The sequence below is a fragment of the Odontesthes bonariensis genome, chromosome 23, assembly GCF_027942865.1.
Source record: "Odontesthes bonariensis isolate fOdoBon6 chromosome 23, fOdoBon6.hap1, whole genome shotgun sequence".
Lineage (NCBI taxonomy): Eukaryota > Metazoa > Chordata > Actinopteri > Atheriniformes > Atherinopsidae > Odontesthes > Odontesthes bonariensis.
This window is the reverse complement of record NC_134528.1, coordinates 11,005,970-11,025,561: the sequence shown is the minus strand read 5'-3', so window position 1 is coordinate 11,025,561 and position 19,592 is coordinate 11,005,970. Positions and strand designations below refer to the sequence as shown.

The 19,592-nt window shown below is 40.0% G+C and overlaps 1 protein-coding gene across 1 annotated transcript; it reads right to left on the bottom strand.

Moving 5' to 3' along the window:
- Positions 1–974: 974 nt before the first annotated feature.
- LOC142374569 (uncharacterized) lies at positions 975–9,826 on the bottom strand. The gene is made up of 2 exons (XM_075458301.1): positions 9,605–9,826; positions 975–4,626 (listed from the first exon to the last, which is right to left on the bottom strand). Exons 1-2 carry the CDS (start codon positions 9,717–9,719, stop codon positions 2,474–2,476), a joined length of 2,268 nt encoding a protein of 755 aa, XP_075314416.1. The 5' UTR covers positions 9,720–9,826; the 3' UTR covers positions 975–2,473.
- Between the last annotated feature and the right edge of the window lie 9,766 nt (positions 9,827–19,592).

The following is a 19,592-nucleotide window of genomic DNA, read 5'->3' as shown; positions in this document are numbered from 1 at the left end:
GATAGAATGTGTCCCGTTTAAAGTAGTACCACAGCCAATAGCCTATCATTGACATTACTTTTAATTTTATTACTTCCAGTGTCATTAAAGCCTTGGAATGGGACAGGGGCTGTTAGAGCAATAACAAAGCTGTTTAAGAGCTGTAACACTTTTTTTATTTACATTATTAACCCTTTTAATGCCGTGGTCGCAAAATTGCGACAGGACGCGATACTGAATTAAAATGCCTGTTGTGTGATGTAGAGTGTTAAATGTTGTTCAAACTCCATTCCACTGGGGGCAGACCTGTTCTACTTCATTCCTAACTCAGAATAACATATGTCCAATGTATTTTATTCGAGGAAATCTCACTGAAACGTGTGGGATTTTAGCGGAGCTAACAGAGGTAGCAAAGTTTGATGAGCTAGCGGTTTATAGTTTATATTGTGCAGATTACGGTAAAATGGCAAAGCGAAACATGTCCAGAGCTGATGTTATAGGCTTACTGTTTGCAGATCCCGATTCTGAAGCGGAATATATGCCTTCAGAGGATGATATTTCGTTCAGTGATCCGAGTTCTCCCGGCTCGCCTGTGGCAGAGGCAGAGTCTGTGGCTGAGATACGTGTTGCACAAGCACAACCAAACACCCCCGACCCTTTTGCGGTCATCAAAATTGAAGTTGGCCCAAATACAAATGGTGGTGATAGTTCTGGTGTTCATGGGGAAGTTGGGGGACGTGGTGGTAGCACTGCACGCAGCGAAAACCGGGCTGGTGAAAGTCTTGGCGTTGGGTCGTTTTACCGCACCGGCCACGCTGTGCCTGCTCATGGGGAGGGTTTGCAGGGTGATGGCGAAATGAGTGGAGGAAATGTTGGGGCGGGTGGAAGAGGTAAATGGGGTCAGAGAATGACTCGAGGGAGTAGTCGTGTCAGGGATGATACTTCTTTCACCCGCGAGAGCCAGGCAGTGCGCAAGACTAGTAGGGGAGGGAGAGGGAGAGGTGGCCATCACGCAGCCCCTGCTCCATGCGGAGCAAGCGTCAGTAAAGAAAACAAAAACAAAAAAACACACACTCTTACAGACCCTTACATGCATGTTTCCATATGACACTATACATAGGCTAGTTATAGTTACAGTTACAGTTGTGGTTATTCATGTAAATAGTTCTAGTTCTAGTTGTAGTTCTACATTATGTTCACTTTTTTTCTGATTTTGTCCGAGTATAGAGTAAGTGTGGAACATTGCATTTAGTGGGCGGGGAAATGTTGAAATAACTTCAACATTTATGCAAAATATTTTCAAAATTCAATATGGCCATCACCCTATAACATCACAGTATTCAAATCAGATGTGTAAATTTACTCAAGACATAAACAGTGGATCATTATAAATGTTTGCTTCATCTTCAGTCACACTCAATATCAACAATGTCATCTCACAGTCTCATGAGATTTTTATGCTGACAGTCAAAAGACCCACCGACCATTGCTTGTGCACTATATTAGTTACAATATGCATTGCTAGTTTACAATGTATTGTTTTCCCAATCCTACTGTATGTGTACAACATAATTAGTGATGGTAGGGGGAAAATATTGTAAAATATATGTAATCATTTATTCAAATGTATTGGAAATTTTAGATCTTTCATTATAAATTCAAAATGGCCACCACCATATGACGTCATAATATGCAAATTAGGTGGGGACATTTACTCCCAAAATAAACTTTGGGTCATCCACAACATTTCTCTAATTTACTGTTAGGCTCCATCTGTTACCACTGCCCAGCCACAACATTTTGAAATTTTGATGTCCAAACCCAGCATTTTCACAAAAAAAACCGACCAACTATTTACATTAACAACCAGTAGGTGTCGCAATTCAATGTTATCAATGCTGTTTTTTAATGTCTGAGCCTGGCAAAGCATTATTACTTCGGTTTAAAAAAATAAATAAAAATAAATAAATAATAAACTTTTTTTTTTGGGGGGGGAACGTTGGAAAGGCGGCAGTGCGAGTTTGCTAAGGCGGCCGCCTTAACTATAATGCGCTGCGGGAAACACTGCACTGATTCAAACTAATCTGCACATGAATGAGCTGGTGTTTATATGAAATGATTAGTCATTTAATATTTTCTGCTTTTGGTTTAACCTTCATCTTCATCAGACTTTAGTAACAATCTGTTTAGACACTGTCAGCACAAACTGAGCAGCTTTTATTGATGTATGTTGTGTTCAGGTAATGCACCGTGATTTTAGTTTTACCGATAAGTAAAAGCTCAAACAACCATTTTAACAGACCGAACTGATTTAAAAAGACGCTTGTATTTACACGACAGGTCAACTGCAGAAAAACTTTTATAACTGCATGAGCTCGATCCTAACTTGTTAAGTTTTTCCTGCCAGATAAATGTTTTATATCAGACTCTACAACAGTGTTATTTCTTGAAGGATTTTCATGTCTGACACCTTTTGGTTAAACCTTTTACACAATTAAATATTTGTTTCTCTGCTATGGACTCTCGCATGTCGGGAAAAATTTCTACGATCACAAATTTTTTTACCACACTCATCACAACCAAATGGTTTCTCACCCGTGTGGACTCTGATGTGTTCTTTAAGATATACGTTTTGGCTGAATCTTTTACCACAAACATCACAGTCAAATAGTTTCTCTTCTGAGTGCAATTTAATGTGTCTCTTTAAATGTGACCCGGTCTTAAATCTTTTACCACACTTGTCGCAGCTAAACGGCTTCTCTCCTGTGTGAACTCTCATGTGCGTCTTAAAATTAGTTTTTTGGAAAAAATTTTTACCACAGTCATCACATTTTAATGGTTTCTCTCTGCTATGGGTTCTCATGTGGCGTGAAAAGTTTCTCTGATCACAAAATCTTTTACCACATTCATCACAGCCAAATGGTTTTTCACCTGTGTGGACTCTCATGTGTGCTGTGAGATTTGTGTTTTGATTAAATGTTTTACCACAAACATCACAGCAAAATGTTTTCTCTCCTGTATGGAGCTTCATGTGTGCCATAAGATTTGAGTTTTGATTAAAACTTTTACCACAAAGGTCGCAGTCAAATGGTTTGTCCCCTGGATGGATGTTCATGTGTGTCTTAAGATGCGACTTATTTTTAAATCTTTTATCACAATCAAAACAAGCAAAAGGTTTGTCTCCTGTGTGGACTCCCATGTGTAACTTAAGATATTCATTGCGTTTAAATCTTTTACCACAAACATCACAAACAAATGGTTTATCTCCAGTGTGAACTAACATGTGTGTTTTAAGAGTTGTGTTTCGATTAAATCTTTTATCACAAACATCACAACCAAATGGTTTCTCTCCAGTGTGAACTCTCTTATGCATCTTAAGATGTGACCTATGGTTGAATCTTTTACTACACTCATCACAGCCAAATGGTTTCTCACCTGTGTGGATTCTCATGTGCGCCTTAAGATTTGTGTTTTGATTAAATCTTTTACCGCAAATGTCACAGCCAAAAGGTTTTTCCTCTGTGTGGAGCTTCACGTGTCTCTTCAAATGTGACCTAGTTTTAAAACTTTTACCACACTCATCACAGCCAAACAGTTTCTGTCCTGTGTGGACTGTCAGGTGTGCCTCAAAATTAGTTTTTTGGTGAAAACTTTTACCGCAGACATCGCATTTAAATGATTTCTCGCTTCTATGGATTCGCATGTGGCGTGAAAAATTTCCTTGATCACAAAATCTTTTGCCACACTGATCACAACCAAATGGTTTCTCACCTGTATGGACTCTCATATGTGCCTTAAGATTCGTGTTTTGATTAAAGCGTTTAAAACAAATGTCACAGCCAAATGGTTTTTCTTCTGAGTGGAGATTTGTGTGTGTCTTCAGATGTGACTTATTTTTAAATCTTTTACCACAGACATCACAGCCAATTGTTTTTTTTTCTGTGTGAACATTTATATGTTTCATTAGATTTGATTTGTGTGTAAATTTTTTACCATAATCAACACAGCTTAATGTTTTTTCCCCTGCGTGGACGTGCCAGTGTCTATCAAAACAATACTTGGAGGTAAACAGCTTACCACACTCAGAACAGCTGAATGACTTTTTGTCAGTGTTAGATCCAACGTCATGATTTACACCCAACTCACTTGCCCACCAATCAGGGTCTCTGTCATCAGTTTCAGGTTCAGTGTAAGAAGATCTCTGCCAATACTCATCATCACTGACCTCAGTCTCAGAGGTGTCTGAAGTATTTACAATAGTATTAAGTTCTAAATGACAATTTAGATGCAACCTCTCAGCTGGTTCTGGTCCTCCACGGTTCTCTTCATCAGCTTCTGTTTTCATCTGTTTGGATGAGATGCTGGTGTGAGGCTGTATATCTGTGCCATCTTCAATTTTGATTTGATGAAGCGGTGAGGACTGAGGTTTCTTTTCATCATCTTCATTATTCACAGTAACAGCAGTGAACAGAAACCTGTTGATACCAGCCTCTTTCTGGCCATTGAGCTGCTCTCCCTCCTGACTGCTCCAGAGTTCTTTGTCTTCTTCCTTCATGTGGAGGAGTTCTGGGTCCTGTTGGTCCAGATTCGAACTCCAGGAAACCACTTCTTTGAACCCAGACAGCTGCTGGACATCTTCAGGTAACACTGAATCACAAACATACATTGAAAACAACTGTGAGTCACTGGAAAGTCATTAAATCAACGGAAATAACAGAATAGGTTAATGTATGATAATAATTAAAACAGCATCTCAGTCAGCTCTGTCAATTGAAGGGCGACATATACGATGCTGGACAGAACACTGGAAAGACTGGGGATTTTGAATGGCTTCAGAGCACTTAGTTGTTTATATTCACATCGTTGAGTGAAATTATTCTTTCTGTATGTGCAGTTTGTTTCTGTTTGCTCCTTAATTTTGTATTCCACTTTTGTTGCAATGTACCATGGCTTGGGATGTCTGTGCTGGGACTCCAGGTAGTATATACGTATATATAGTGCTGTAACATATTAGTACATACGTAAATGTAAAAGTAACATGCACTGTGATGGGGGTCCAAGAATGAGGATCCAAGCAGAACACAGCACGTAAAATTCAAAAAGCAAATAAGTTACTTCAGACAGACTCGTGTCATTCACAAATTATCAGTCCATGAAACGAACAAACAAACAGATAGAAGTCCAGTAAACAATCAATGGTTGACAATCCAGGAGCATTCAGCAATGAAATGGCAGAAACAAACAGAGGCCAAAAACCTACTGGCAAAAAAAAAGAAAAAAAAAAAAAGAGAGGAATAGGCAGGAAAGCTAGTTACTAAGGAACACAGACAATTTAGCAAGAGATGACTGAAATCAGGGGAAGATAAATCCATGCAATGAGGGTAAAGACTAATGGCAATAAGGTGTATGTGGCAGGAACAGAACAGAGTTTATCAACTAAACACATAAAATGAGAAGAGGAAACAGGAAATGTGAAGGGTGAATGTAATCAATTTAAAGATAAAGCTGGAAGTGAATGAAAAGCCGACTAAAAAGACAGAAAACCTACACAACAGTCTCAGCCTTTCTTTACAGCTATATTGACCCTGTAATCTATGCAGGAATTAGACCCATCCTCAGTAAAAGTGGTTTTAACTTCATAATTAATCCCTCCATTTTAGGGTTGGATAATTGAGCGAAATAATCTTTCACCAAAAAAATTAAAAAACTGTGGTGAAGAAATTTAAAATACAGTTTGAATTAGAAATAAAAGTGAACATTTTGTGAGCTTATTATACTGTCGCTGGGCTTGAGTGATGGAAACACCAATGTTTACCTAGAAATTTCACAGGTTTAATAAGCAAAGATGAAGAATATAAAGTCTGACGCACACTATAACATGAAATATGTATTCCGTTGGAAACAACGGGATCAATGATCCTGCAGAACTGTCAGCTCTCAACCTAATATGAGTGGCTCACTGCCAATTTCCTCTAAGATCCCTTCAGTTGCCTCTTAAGGATTATTGAATTAATGCATCATCAGAAACAACTGCAGTGATGGATTATTTTCAGCTGCTCCTAACACAACCACAGCGTGCCTGAAAAGATTATTGGGGCAAAATGACTTGTTCTGAGAAAACTAATTATGAGAATTTAAAAGGTTTTGGATCATGCAGCACAGAGAGATTACAATGAAGATGATATATATATATATATATATATATATATATATATAAAAAGAGAAAGATAACACTGTGTAGTGTGGTAAAACCACCATGAATAAAAGGCCAATTCTATCACTTTTTAACACAGACTGTTCAACAAGGGCAGCTTATATAGAAGCCGCGTTCTAAGCTGATCCCAACCACCGCTGTTATCTTTCACACAACTAACCCAATTTTGTGCGAAAGCCAAATATCTTGCATGAAGCTTTGAGGAGCGCAGCTTTCTTTCTACAATGCGTTGTTGCAGCTCCTATGATATCGTCTACTTGTTCTTTAGATTAATGACCAAACTTTTTTCGGCAAAACATTGATTTTTAAGGATTCATCTACGCCGGCTTAACGGTGATGCTTCAGCGATTTATCCTCAAACTTTTAATATCTGCCATGACGAGTTACCACATCCATGGAAAGGTTGTTTAAAAGTTGGAGCAGCTGACTGAGCACGGAAAGGACCCCCTCCCAGTTTAAGAGGAAACCGTGTGGATGTTGGACCGGTGCTCCTGCAAAAACAGGGTCAAAGTAATCCTACACCCAGGTTATTATGTACGGAAGCCCAGAGCGGACGTGGTACGTATAAACTTCTTTTTGATGGTTTTCTCGGGATAACGAGTTAATTTACCGATGGTTTTTGCCTGGTCCCCTCAGCTGGTCACTGATGAAGTCGACTATATCAGCAGGATCACTGAGGTGTAAACGCCTGTTGAGCTGCAGTCGAGCCGGCCGTCTCCTTAAATGACGCGGGCTGATATAAAAGTTATCGCTACAAGACAAACAAATTGCAATTTCAGCCTGTTAGACCTCGATAGAAGTAAAATCTGATGCGTTGATCTATGTCGGGTTCTCCAAAATATGACATTTTCAGCTTGAGTCCGTTCTTGGAAAGGCTTTAAAGGACTTATGAAACGAATTTTAATTGTTGGAATTTCACAGTTTTTGCTGCTGATTCTAAAGGTTCCAAGCCTTGCGATTAAAATGAGATATTGTCTGGATAATAATTTATCCGGGAAGTCGTGTTAAAACGGGCTCAAAAGGAGCCACATTTTGTCTTTTTGTGCGAATTCATTTTTTTTATGCGTGACGTCATAGGGTTGACAGAAGTTCTAGTAGTCTAACTGTAATGGCGGCGTCTATGGCTAAGACATCAAAGCACGGTGGAAAATATTGTGTTGCTGGAGGGCCAAATGGTGTTAGTTGCAAAAATAGCAGCTTCACTGAAGGCATCTCTCTGCACATGTTTCCCAAACTAAAAAATACTGGAACTGAGGCTGACAAGGAGAAGGCAAAGACAAGAGTACGGTGGATCGTATCACTGCCTGCTGCCGCCTGCCGATAGCTGCACCTGTTACGGTGTTTGCTGCTCGGAAGCAGGGGACTGCTCGGTCTGCACTTCGGTCTACACACATATCCAGCTAGAATTTGGCGACGTTGTGAGTGGCTGGCCGTCTACCTCTGCTAGCTTTTTTTGTGTTTTGTCATGTTTTTATCGTTTTTTATCGTTTTCATCACTACTGATGCATGATCGCCTGAGTCTCTTGAAAATCAGAGATTCTGTGGACATAATATCGATCACGTCAACGATGAGACAAAGCCACCGCCACCTGTTTTGGCGTCTGTACCCTCTTACCTATGGCATCTACCTGGTCGGTTGCCACGCAACAGCCGTCGCAGAAGACGTGGAAAGAGAGGTGGAGTAATATGCCGGCTGAAAGCCCACCTGGCTTTGCCCTCCACCAACAACGCTCGCCATCTGCTGTCTGGTCTCTCCGGTGATTGCGCCGGCTACGACATCCGAGGCTCAGAGGATTACTCTTACCGATGGCTGCTGTCAGTCGGGCCGAGGCCGGGTGCCCATCTCCCTGCCGCCGACCCGTGAGGATCCGCAGATGGGGCCGCGCACTGGAGGATCTCCGACCCGTTAATCCACGCCATTGTTTATTAAGCTTACATTAAAACCATGTTATTATCACATACGTTTTTTTTTAAGTGGCTGGATTTCAAAGTGCCCCTTCGTTAGGTTTCAACGTGTCAAAGACAGCGCAGCAGAATGCCATATCTGCGAATCCGGCATGTTCAAATCTTTTCCAGTTTACCACAGCAAACATAAACTATTGTGTCATTTGATTGATAACATCTTAATAATAATCAGCGTGTAGTAGGAGCGATGGCTGTTTTGTGCCCGCCGATCCTGTACCAAAAATGGTAACTTTCATTGCCATTACCCATACGGGAGGTGCAGAGAGCCTCTACAATATAGATATTAAATCGATTTGTGTGGCTTAAATTCAACGAAAGTTTTTCCACATAATGTTAGAGGTGTGTTCTTTCGACCTGCTGATGTTTGTATCAGAATTTAGTTTCCTTTATGAGATATAAGTCCATCAAATGTATGTTATTATCGCAGCCAGCCATACTAGCAAATAAGGGAGTCAACCCTATGACGTCACGGTCATGTGGCCAATTTCGCACCAAAGGCCACATAATTCACACTTTTAAATGGCCGTTTTAACAAGTTATGCCCGGAAAATTTAGTTCAAGTTGGATTGATGGTTTTAGAAAAAGACAAAAATTTCATTTGAATGATAGATGAACATTCGTTTCAGTTCATCTTTAAGAACACTGAGAAACTGATCCTGAGCATTCAAGAAAAGATAGTCATCTCGTGATCTCGAAAACCATCAAAAGAAAGTTTAAAATGTACCACGTCCGCTCTGGGCTTCCATAATTATGGGCTGTATGTGTTTGTAGAAACCAACATGGCTTCACAGAGGATTAAGGCTGCAAGAGTTGATGGATGCTGTGCTGATGAGCCACATGGATGGAGAGTTGAGCATAATTTTCAGCACTTCGCCTCCTCTTTAATCCAGAGACAGATGAGATAAACCGATGCACCACGGCTACAGTTTACTCCAGCGTGGCTGACTCTCCCTCTGCTGCTGCTGCGCTCATGGTGGCGACGGCTCAGCCGCATGGTTGGCAGGAGATTCCCAAAAAAGTCTAAGTGACACGGTTCATATCTAAATCCACAGCTGGAAAGCGAACAATATATTTAATATGTGCCGTGTGCATTGGGATTTAACATCTAAGCAGTTTAATTAAAATAAATCTTTCCCGTTAGTGTTGTTATTGTGGCTCATTGAGCTGCCCTGAGATCTGCCATTCAGCGTCTTTAGCAGACAGCTCTGCTCAGTTTATTAGGATAAACTTTTACACAAACTCAGAACGCATATTCATTTCTGCTTTATTCAGACTTTAAAGATTCCCTCAGTTCTTTATGTTTTCAAATTAAGCAGAAATTTGTGTTATATATAGAACATTCCAAATAACTGTCATCAGTTTTACCGCAATCAAGCAGCTTTATAGCCTAAATTAAAGGATTAGTTCATATGCTACAAAACAAACAAACAGAAGTGAGTCACTTACTGAGATCTCTGCCGTCTTGTGTCTGCTCCAGTTCTGATGTGAATGCTGCAGGTATTGGGGGCACCAAACTGGGTCCTCTGGAGTCAACTGGTTGGAGGCTCCTCCTTCGAGGCATCCCTCCTCCACCTCTTCACAATCCTGGTTTATAACTAAAGGATGAAGGTGTAGATTTGGGAGTGTATACGCTGAATCTTCTGCTGTTTTTCGTGCACAGCGGTCTGAAACTGTAGATACACAAAAATCAGTTATTCAGTCAGTTATTCGTTAAAGTGTCCGTCTGCTAAAAACAACTTTTTCAACTTGTTAAGATGTTTATATGACGAGATTAATAATCCATCGACACCATAGCTGAGGATTTCCGCTTTGAATATACAGACCACAAACAGAACAGATTGCCCGAACGTCCTATTTTAACCATAAACAACTCAGATAATTATTTATCAGAATCAGAATCAGCTATATTGGCCAGGTTTGAGTAAACAAATAAGGAATTTGACTCCGGTTAAACTTCACTCTCAAAGTACAACACTCAACAATAACATAAAAGAATAAAAATAGAAATACAGAACAGTAAGAATAAAATTTGAGTACGGGTGGTAAAACAAAAGGCTGTGTATGAGAATAAATACAGTATGTATGTATTGTTAAAGTATGACCTGGTTAAAGCCATGCGTCCAGAAGACATCACGAGTATGAGAAGTCACTTCAGTTTTTCTCTTGCTCAGAGTTTTTGCCACTGGGGAAAAAGCCATGAGCAACACCGCCAGCAGCCCGGCCACAAACATACTTTATTTTTAGGCACACGGTTCAATAAGCCCACAGGGAAGCAGGCTCTGTCACGCTTCTCACACAGCTGCCTCTCGTATGGAGACAACAGCTAACATCACAGAGACAAAAACTCGCCTTTTGTACCTACTTGTCTCCTCTCCTCAGGTCTTTGTTCCCTCTGCTATAGAGCTGAGAAGAGGAGGCAAGGTGTATTTCGTTAAGATGAACATTAAAAATGCTTGTGACACATTAAAAACTAACTTTTAGTTCGCTTCACAGTGTGCTATGTGTGACAATGTAGATGTCAAAAAGGCCCCAATAATGACACACTGGTGTATCCTCTCTAACAGCAAACCTCTTCTCTCCTCCAAGCTCATTTTATCACTAAAGACTAAACATGGAGAAGCAGCATTTAGCTGTTATGCTGCAAACAAGTGGAACAAACTGCCAGTGGAGATTAAACTTTCACCAAATGGAGATATTTTTAAATCCAGGTTAAAAACATTTCTTTTCTCATGTGTCTATGCATGAAATCTGCAGGATATCTTTTAATTTAAATTCATGTAAATTATTTTATTTGTTTCTCTTTATATTCTTTTATGTATTTTTAATGCTTCTTACACTGCCTGCTGCAATGCTTTTATTTTATGTGAAGCACTTTGAACTGTTTTGTACATGAAATGTGCTACAAATAAACTTGATTTGATTTATCATCTAAAATATTCTTAAAAATGTTTAACAGAAACCAACACAGGCAGCAGGATGGACAAGATGGAAGATGAGGGAGCAACAAATCAGAGGGATGAGATTATCCTTCAGTTATTTCCCTGTGATGACTCACCTGTTCTACCAGAAGCACCAATGTGGACTCTGCTGGAGCTGCGACATGAACTCTGAGTCAGTTTTGTGAGACGTCTCTCAAAACAATAATATAAAGAAAGTAATTTTTCCTCTATTGTCGTTGGTTTGATTCACTTATAATAAATGTGCTGGTGGTCATTTAGGAGACAATTTATAACAGAGTAGAAACTGGACAACAGGCGAAACAGAGGAGCCAGAATGACCTCATGAAGGCAGTAAGATCCCCCAAAAGTCAGTAAACAGGAAAACTATATGAACAGTTTGTTTTCACGCCATCAGAAAAGACAAACTCATATCAGCAAACCTCACATAGAAAGAACAACTCAAGATCTTAAACACCACATCTCATCTAAAAAATCAATACTATTTCTAGTTTTGGAGCAGAAATATTAACTTACAACCCTGCTAACAGTTAGAAAAAGCTACAACACTGAATTTAACTTAAATCTCTATGGTTTAGTTGTTTATGAAGGACCAAATAGTGTCAGTTCGCAATGGAACCATAATAGGAAATAAAGATCTAACAGTTTTGTTGCAGGTTTTATGCAGAATACACATTTTTCTCCACACAGCATCAGGTCAACAGTAAGAAAAGCTGTTGGCCTGACTCAGTTTTTACTTTCAGTAACTGTCAGCAGCAGTGGGCTGATCTCAGTAACGTCACCGGGTAAAAACAAACAGAAATTCTACGTTTGGAGCAGAAATGTCAATGTTTCATGGACGCTACCAAACAGCTAGTTACATTTACACTGGTGGGTTAAATTACCTGTCCAGTAGAAAACAGACAACTTCGGCGTCTCTCTGAAAACATCTGTCCCTCATCAGTGATTTCCAGCTGGGAAAGGTCACACCATAGCCTGGGTGCCAGCCGAACTTAGCCCCGCCCATAAAAGTTTTGGTCGGGAAGTTCGGTCTGGCTCTGCTCAGTTGGGAAATCATTATGCCCGACCAAGAATTGGTCGGACCAATCAGATTGCCAGGGCGGGCTTTATACGATGATGGACAGATGATCAACAGGGACATTATCGACTACGTCACTAAAGAGCTGAACACGGCTGCCGCTGGAGAGCTAGGGTGTGTAGATTCTGCCATCGAGTCTGTTCTACAGGATCTCCACATTGCATTCATTTTGAAAGACGAACAGAGGAACGAAATAAAGGCTTTTATCGATAGAAAAGATGTTTTTGCCGTCCTTCCTACAACAAGTGTGTGTTGCTTAATCTACGTCACATACTACGTTGCTCTGATTGGTTGTAGGTCTGTCCAATTGAGCGAAGAGGCATTTTTTCTCCTGGTTCGGTTGAAACACGCCCCATACCCAAATCTCTATTGAGCGGTATCAGACTCACATTCTGACTAGAATCGTGAGTATGACGTAGTCAGGCTAGTCACACCAACGCTTCTCCTTGTTTTCTTTCCGTCTTCTTCTCTGCTTTGGTTCCGCTTCTTCACGCGCCTTCCCTTCTTCTTCGGCTACTTTGATCCTCCACCTGTCAGAGTTTGGCTTTAAAACTCCTCACAGCACTAAATAGGCAGCTATCACCAGTAACTTTCCCCTTTGGACAAAACAACATCACCGCAACAAGCTACTGATTCCGACCATTATTTAGTTCCCCCTGCAAACACAGCACAACCAACATACAGTTCCCACCTCCCCGGATTCTCTCCGAAAAGCCTAAAAACAGATGCGGTGAAAGAAGTATTTAAATTCTTTACTGAGCAATAATAAAGTTGACAAACACCAGAGAAAATGTACTTTGAAGAAATAAACTGAATTTATACCTGACTAAAGTAAAAATAGGCATTATTATCACTTCTGGTGAAGGCAGTGAAAACAACAGCTGAAACACACATGGAGGTCTTCTCCAGTGTTTGGTGTGATGGAAATAACAGTAAAGATTTTAGGTTTGAGGGGGTTAAGGTGATATTGCATTCCAAATGGAGCCATTTAAAATATTTAATGAAAATTCATCTGTTTACCATGCCACATATTTAATACAGAACGATCAGGTCACATTTTTCTGCAGTAATCACAGGCTTCCAAACTGTCCGCATATTGTTGCAGATTCTGTTCTCTGGCCTCTTTTACACAGACTTGTTCAGAGGAAGCTCTGAATGTCTACATCAAAGGTTGGATTGCTTTAAATGTGCTGCAGGTCCACATAAATGACCATTGATGATATTCACCTTAAAATGAGTTTTTAGCTGTGTTTTTAGTCTTTTTCATGTTGCTTTGTCAGGTTCTTGTAATCACTTTCATTTGGTCAGCTTAGGTTTCCCTTTGTAACTATTCTAATAAATGTTTATCTCTCATACCCACTGTTATGGTGTAGCCCCGGGTCTTTTGATGAGTACGTTGCACACAGTTTGCACACACAGCTAAAAAGATACAGTTGCAGCTTATTGAATTACATAGTTTATGTGGTGTTGTGCACTACTTTAAATACCATGGTTTGCAGAACATTAGCATTAACTGGACATGCTAAATAAGAATAACAGCCAAGTCATTTTAACTGACAATTTGGTGTAAGTTTCGACTTTAATAAACACAATGAGACAGAGTATTTTAACGACATCTATTTAAATGTGTGGATTACTACACGTATTGTTTGCTTGCCTCACCTGCATGCAGTTTCCTGGTCTGGGATGTACAAAGAGTTAGACTCTACATAGGGGTGTTTCTGGTGTTATAGCAAGTTGCATAGTCTTTTGGAAGGTTTAGAAATGCATATTTTGTGTAAAAATGTGCTTATGTTCGAAAAAAACCCACATTAAGGCAAATAAAGTCAGCCTACTATCACCTTAAGAATATATCGAGGTTAAAAGATCTGATGTCTCAGCAGGACCTAAAAAAACTAGTCCATGCATTCATCTTCAGGTGCTTGATTAATGTAACAGCATCTTTACAGGTCTACCTAAAAACTGCAGCTCATTCAGAACTCTGCTGCTCTAGTCCTCACTGAGACCAAAGAAGTGGACCCCATCAGTCCAGCTCTGAGGTCTTTACACCGGCTGCCTGTCCATCAGAGGGTAGACTTTAAAGTTCTGATGCTGCTCTATAAAGCTCTGAATGGTCCAGGACCAGAATACATCAGTGACCTCCTGACCCAGGATGAACCTTCCAGACCCCTCAGGTCATCTGGATCCGGTCTTCTATCAGTTCCCAGAGTCAGAACCAGACATGGAGGAGCTGCATTCAGCTTCTTTGCTCCACATGTCTGGAACAAACTCCCAGAAAGCCTCAGATCAGCTGAAACACTCAGTGTGTTGAAGTCCAGGTTTAAGACACCTATTTTCAGCTGCATTTGAATAAAGCTCCAAATCTGAAGCTTGAGTTTCAAAACTTAATCACATTTTAACTTCTGATTTGATCTATTGTTCTTATTTCTTTCTTTTTTGTTTAAAATTTAAATCATGCTTTTTATTTCTACTGTTTTAATGTCTCTGTAAAGCACTTTGAATCACCTTGTTGTTGAATTATGCTACACAAATAAACCTGCCTTGTGTTGTATCTTGTAGGCGGGGCTTCCAGTATAAAGCCTGGAGTAGAAGTTCATGTACTCATTCAGTTTAGTCATTACCTTCAGACGATGATACAGTTATACCTGGTTGTTTGTTTATGTCCTTCATAAAATCATTTATTCATGTGTTTATAGAACACTTTGTATTTGTCAGCTCATGCAGCAACTTGTATGCAAAGGTTGTTGCAGCTGTATGTAGCTGCTTCCACAGCTTGGGGATACCGGAGGATGCTGGAGGATGCCAGAGCCCTGCAAGGCTGTGGCAGACAGTAAAGCCTGGTTTATAGTCGGTAACGCAAGACGCAACGCAAGCCCTTGCACGGTTGCAAGCCCCCCCTTGCGTGCTTGCGTGTGTCACCTCAATTTTCTAAACTTCACGCAAGACGCAAGCGCAAGCCACTGGCTGTGGTCGAAACCGCCTACTACTTGATCGATCTGACAGTATGCAGAGCGTTTACACACAGTGCACTTCACTCCTGCCCGAGCCGAAATCAGCCGGCCTGAAAAGCTGATTTCCCTTAAGCTATAGGCTAAACTCTGTAAATATATAACTTTAGCAACATTTGAAACATTTTCAGGCGAGAAAGTAGTCGTTTAGACCCCCAAGGTGTTGAAAATCTGACAAAATACCGGCTATTTACAAGAAGAAGAAGAAGCATGAATCCAGTCGAAGAGATCTATGGAAGAGAGACTTGCCAAAGAGCTCCTGGCGGTGAATTTCCTTTCATCGTAGTAGGCTTGTCATTGAAAAAACCCGCTACTCCACCTACTGTCCTGGCGGTGAATCGCCACGCAGCACACACAACCGCCGACAAAGCAAAATGAAGTATAAACGTCTCGAGCCATTAACATACGCGCAAGACGCAAGCGCAAGGGCAGTTAAAAGAAGTATAACTCAGCCTTAAATGTCCATGTCAAACAGGGTGTAGCAGCCCTGGCAAAATATTAGTATTTTCACACATTAAAAGTTTGAGTACATCTCAATCTACATTTTCTTTAAAAACCCTTAATTACTACACATACTACAATAAGCATATAACATTGCAAATTAAACTACTTCACCACACACACTAGTCTTTGAAATGCCACATACCTCGCTTCGCTTGCCAAAGGTAAAAACTCTTCTCCTACAAATGGTCCATGGAAACAAGTACATGAAGCAAATAAAACAACACTTCACATGAATGTATACTTTATTAATCTAACTATAATAATATGACCAAACAAATTAAAACTTACTTGTGCTTTTTTGTTCTCCTTGCTCAACATAACCTGCTTCTTATGTGCTTCCCAGGCGAATGTGGCAAAACACAGGTGTGTGGTAATTAACCCTTTAAGTTCAAGTTCAAGTTGACTTTATTAGTACCCGTAGGTAGATTTGTTCTGCAGAAAATAGGAGAAGGCATCTCACACACCTTATTAACAGACATTAATTTGACAGAGGACAGATCAAGACAGTACAAAGACAGACATGGCAGGTACTCACAATGTACCGAACAGGATAAAAGTAGATATTACCCACAGGGCAAGGAACAATAAATAAAGGTTGAAACCAGGGTCAGGGTTTCTAATAAATAGAATTAAGTAATAAATAAATTGTAAAATAGATCTCAGTAGTAAAGTGCGTCAGGTGCGTCAAGTGCGACAGCAGAAGGGACAAAGCTGTTCCTAAAGTGTGTGGTCCTAGTTCTCGGGACTATAAATCTGCATCATGATGGCTTCAGCTATCCCAATTTATACATATATGGGCGTGCTGAAATATGAAGGGAGAGAAAATAGGGCCAAGCGATTGTGAGGTCTGACTTTTTTTATTGAACGATTTTGTGATGCAAATGTATTACTCTTTTGAACGCATATTGTTTTGAGAAGCAAAACGCTTTATTTTTTAAACCCCAGCCAACTAGCCGGGCTACCTTCATCAACGCCAAAACGAGGCTGGAACTCGGCTCACAGGACGCAGCAGGGGTTAAGAAAATGTTCATGAATGATATTGCTAATATGGGATGTCATACAGCTTCATGTCAAAACTATCCCTTTAAGTTCCTGGAGGAACTGTCTCTGCGTCTCTTCAGATTTCCTGGAGAACTGACCCTGAAGGCACCGCTACTCTACAGGAACGCCCCTAACCTTCTTGTTCTCACATCTGAAACCTGTTTACACACCTCAAACAGCTCCAGCAGGCGGTTTTCAGAGACGATATATACGACTTCTGGTTTGAGCCGGAAGTTTCTCTTCTGTTAGAACCAGAAAAAAATTGACAGAAAAATGATCAGCATCCATCATGCCTGAGTAAAACGTGAACCAAATTATTTAAATGACTGTTAGATTCGGTTCTTTTAGTTGGAAGCTCAAGAACGGACCGGAGTAATTAAAGTGAAAATGAAGTCTTTATTTGGTCACACGTGCAGTATTTCAGCGCTGGTCTCAGTAAGACAGAACTCTCGCAGGAATCTGTCAGACAGAGCCCCTTATTTCCGGTTACAATTCGTATACATGTCTCATAGTTTCCCACGGTGGATCCCTTATTGATCAAATGTGATTGGATATGAATCGTACTAACCCAAATAATGTCTCTGAGTAATCCAAATAATGTGTGTGTGTGAATCTGCCCTTGCTTTCCCAGGCTTTTCTAATTGTTTTGTCTTTCTACTCCTGGATCACTTTAGGTCATATGGAAAAGTACTGAGACTTATTTCATTCATAATATCTAAGAACAAAGCCAATTTTAACAATCCCCCTTTTGAAGTGATTTTATCATTTCAACTAATTCAGTCAAATAACTGAGGTAGGAATGTAATCTTCTATATTGTGTCACATCTGTATTAGCAGTAGCAAGACTTTAGCAGCCACCCCCCAAACTGCAAGAGCCACTTACCTTTTGAGATGTAGCACAACCAGCTAGGAGATGTCTGTCATCCCCCTTTTTGATGTGACTTCATATATCATTATGTAAGCTTATGTGTAATCTGTTCATCATTGCAATTAAAGCAGCAAGCAAGTCTTCATTGCACAGGCATGGAAATAGTAAACATAATTGTAATGCTTAAGCTACACTTTCAAATCAGGACTATTCCATCATTTTACTCGGAACAGAAACTCTTTCCGAGAGGGTTAAGACCTTCATAAGTCACTGATTATAACTCTGCAAATGAGCACATTTGGAAAACAATTCTGACGCTTTAGCAAAACCTTCTATATCAGGAATATTAATCTAGATTCTAGAAATAGAGACTCTTTTCTAGTAAGTTTAAAACCTTTACTCAACTGATAATAATTCCGCAAATGAGCACATTTCTTACTAGATTATATGTAGAAAATAATAATTTGCTATATGTATTGTGTGTATGTGGCCCCGAACCCATCCTCCGTGTGGAATCTTTGTTCATAATGGCCTAAAACCTTATGTGAAGGCCAATTTTAACATGACCAATAAAGTAACCTAATCACGTCTGATGAGTCCACTGGATCCCATGTGGAATCATGTGGCTTTTTAACACCCATAGAAGAGCTGTCTGCCAAAGAGTTCCTCCTTCAGCTCCAAGCGAGCTCTGTTGCGCGGCCTTTTCATCATCATTCTGCGGAGGTGCCAACATGTCTGCAGGACAAACCCTCGCCAGCTGTCTGGGTGTGCTCGTCTAAACAAAAGGGGCAAGGAGTAAAAAAAGACAAAAAAAAACAGTGTAAATACATAAAACTCTTATTAAAACATGTTACATTTATGTCCTCATCACTGGCCGAAATGTGTCTGAGCTGTAAGCAGAAATGTTTGAGGGAGTGTTGTCCTCTTCAGTTGATCATTGTTAACCTGCGTTAGTCATCATTCAGTAAAATCCATTTAAAGAACCGTGCTCTGAAGCAGATTTGTTTCCAACACAGAGTGCTTTCACCCTGCCTGTATCGTGCTGTGTTGGCTCCAGAATTGCCTCTCCCATATCCTCTCTTTTGTCTTCTGCTTCCTTGTGTTTGTCGGTTTCCTGTTTGTCCTTTGGGAGCAGCGCCAAGTTAAAATCCTGCTTTCAGTTGACCTGAACTGTTCCAAAAGTTAACAGACATTAAAATAAATACAGTTTATTTCTCTTTTTTTGAAAAAATGAAACTGAAGTCAGTTTCTTTGGGTTTTTTTTTTTATGGTAACAATATATAAATCTGAGTAAATGATACATGAAATCAGGGGTGACTGTAGACTTTTGCACATTTCTCTAAGCACAGAAAGGTTTGTCTTTGTTATCACTCAAATGTTTGATTAGATTTAATTTTCAATAGATGTCAGATTTTTGTTTGTTCTATTTGTGATTTTATTTGATGCGTTTCTGACGTTAAAGGGGACCTGACACGATCATTTGCAGTCACTTAATTCTTAATCTTGTGTACCTCTAGATTAGATTCACATCCATCATAAACTCTAAATATTTTCTTAACTATTTCAGATCAACCGGAGATTTCTTTGGAGTGAGGCATCATACGGAGAATGCAATGATTTCCAAAAGTATCGTCTGATTGGTTGAATTTCTGGAGGCTGAGGAACTAAGATGTTAACTTCTGAACACTCATAATATAACTCTTGTTGCTGATAAGGAAGCTACAACTAATAAGCAAACAATAAATAAATAAATAAATCTTTGACAAACATGCTATCCTTATGCTATGAGTTCCTGATGGTGCGAAAACTCATGGTGGATGATGTACATGCCCCAGATCTCATGGACACACACTGCATGGAGAAGATAACCAGAGTGTTGTAAAAAGATTTACCTCTAACCCATCCCTCCACCCTACTCCACCCACCTACTCTTCTCCATCCACCCAATCCACTGCCATTTGCACAACTTCTGGTTTGC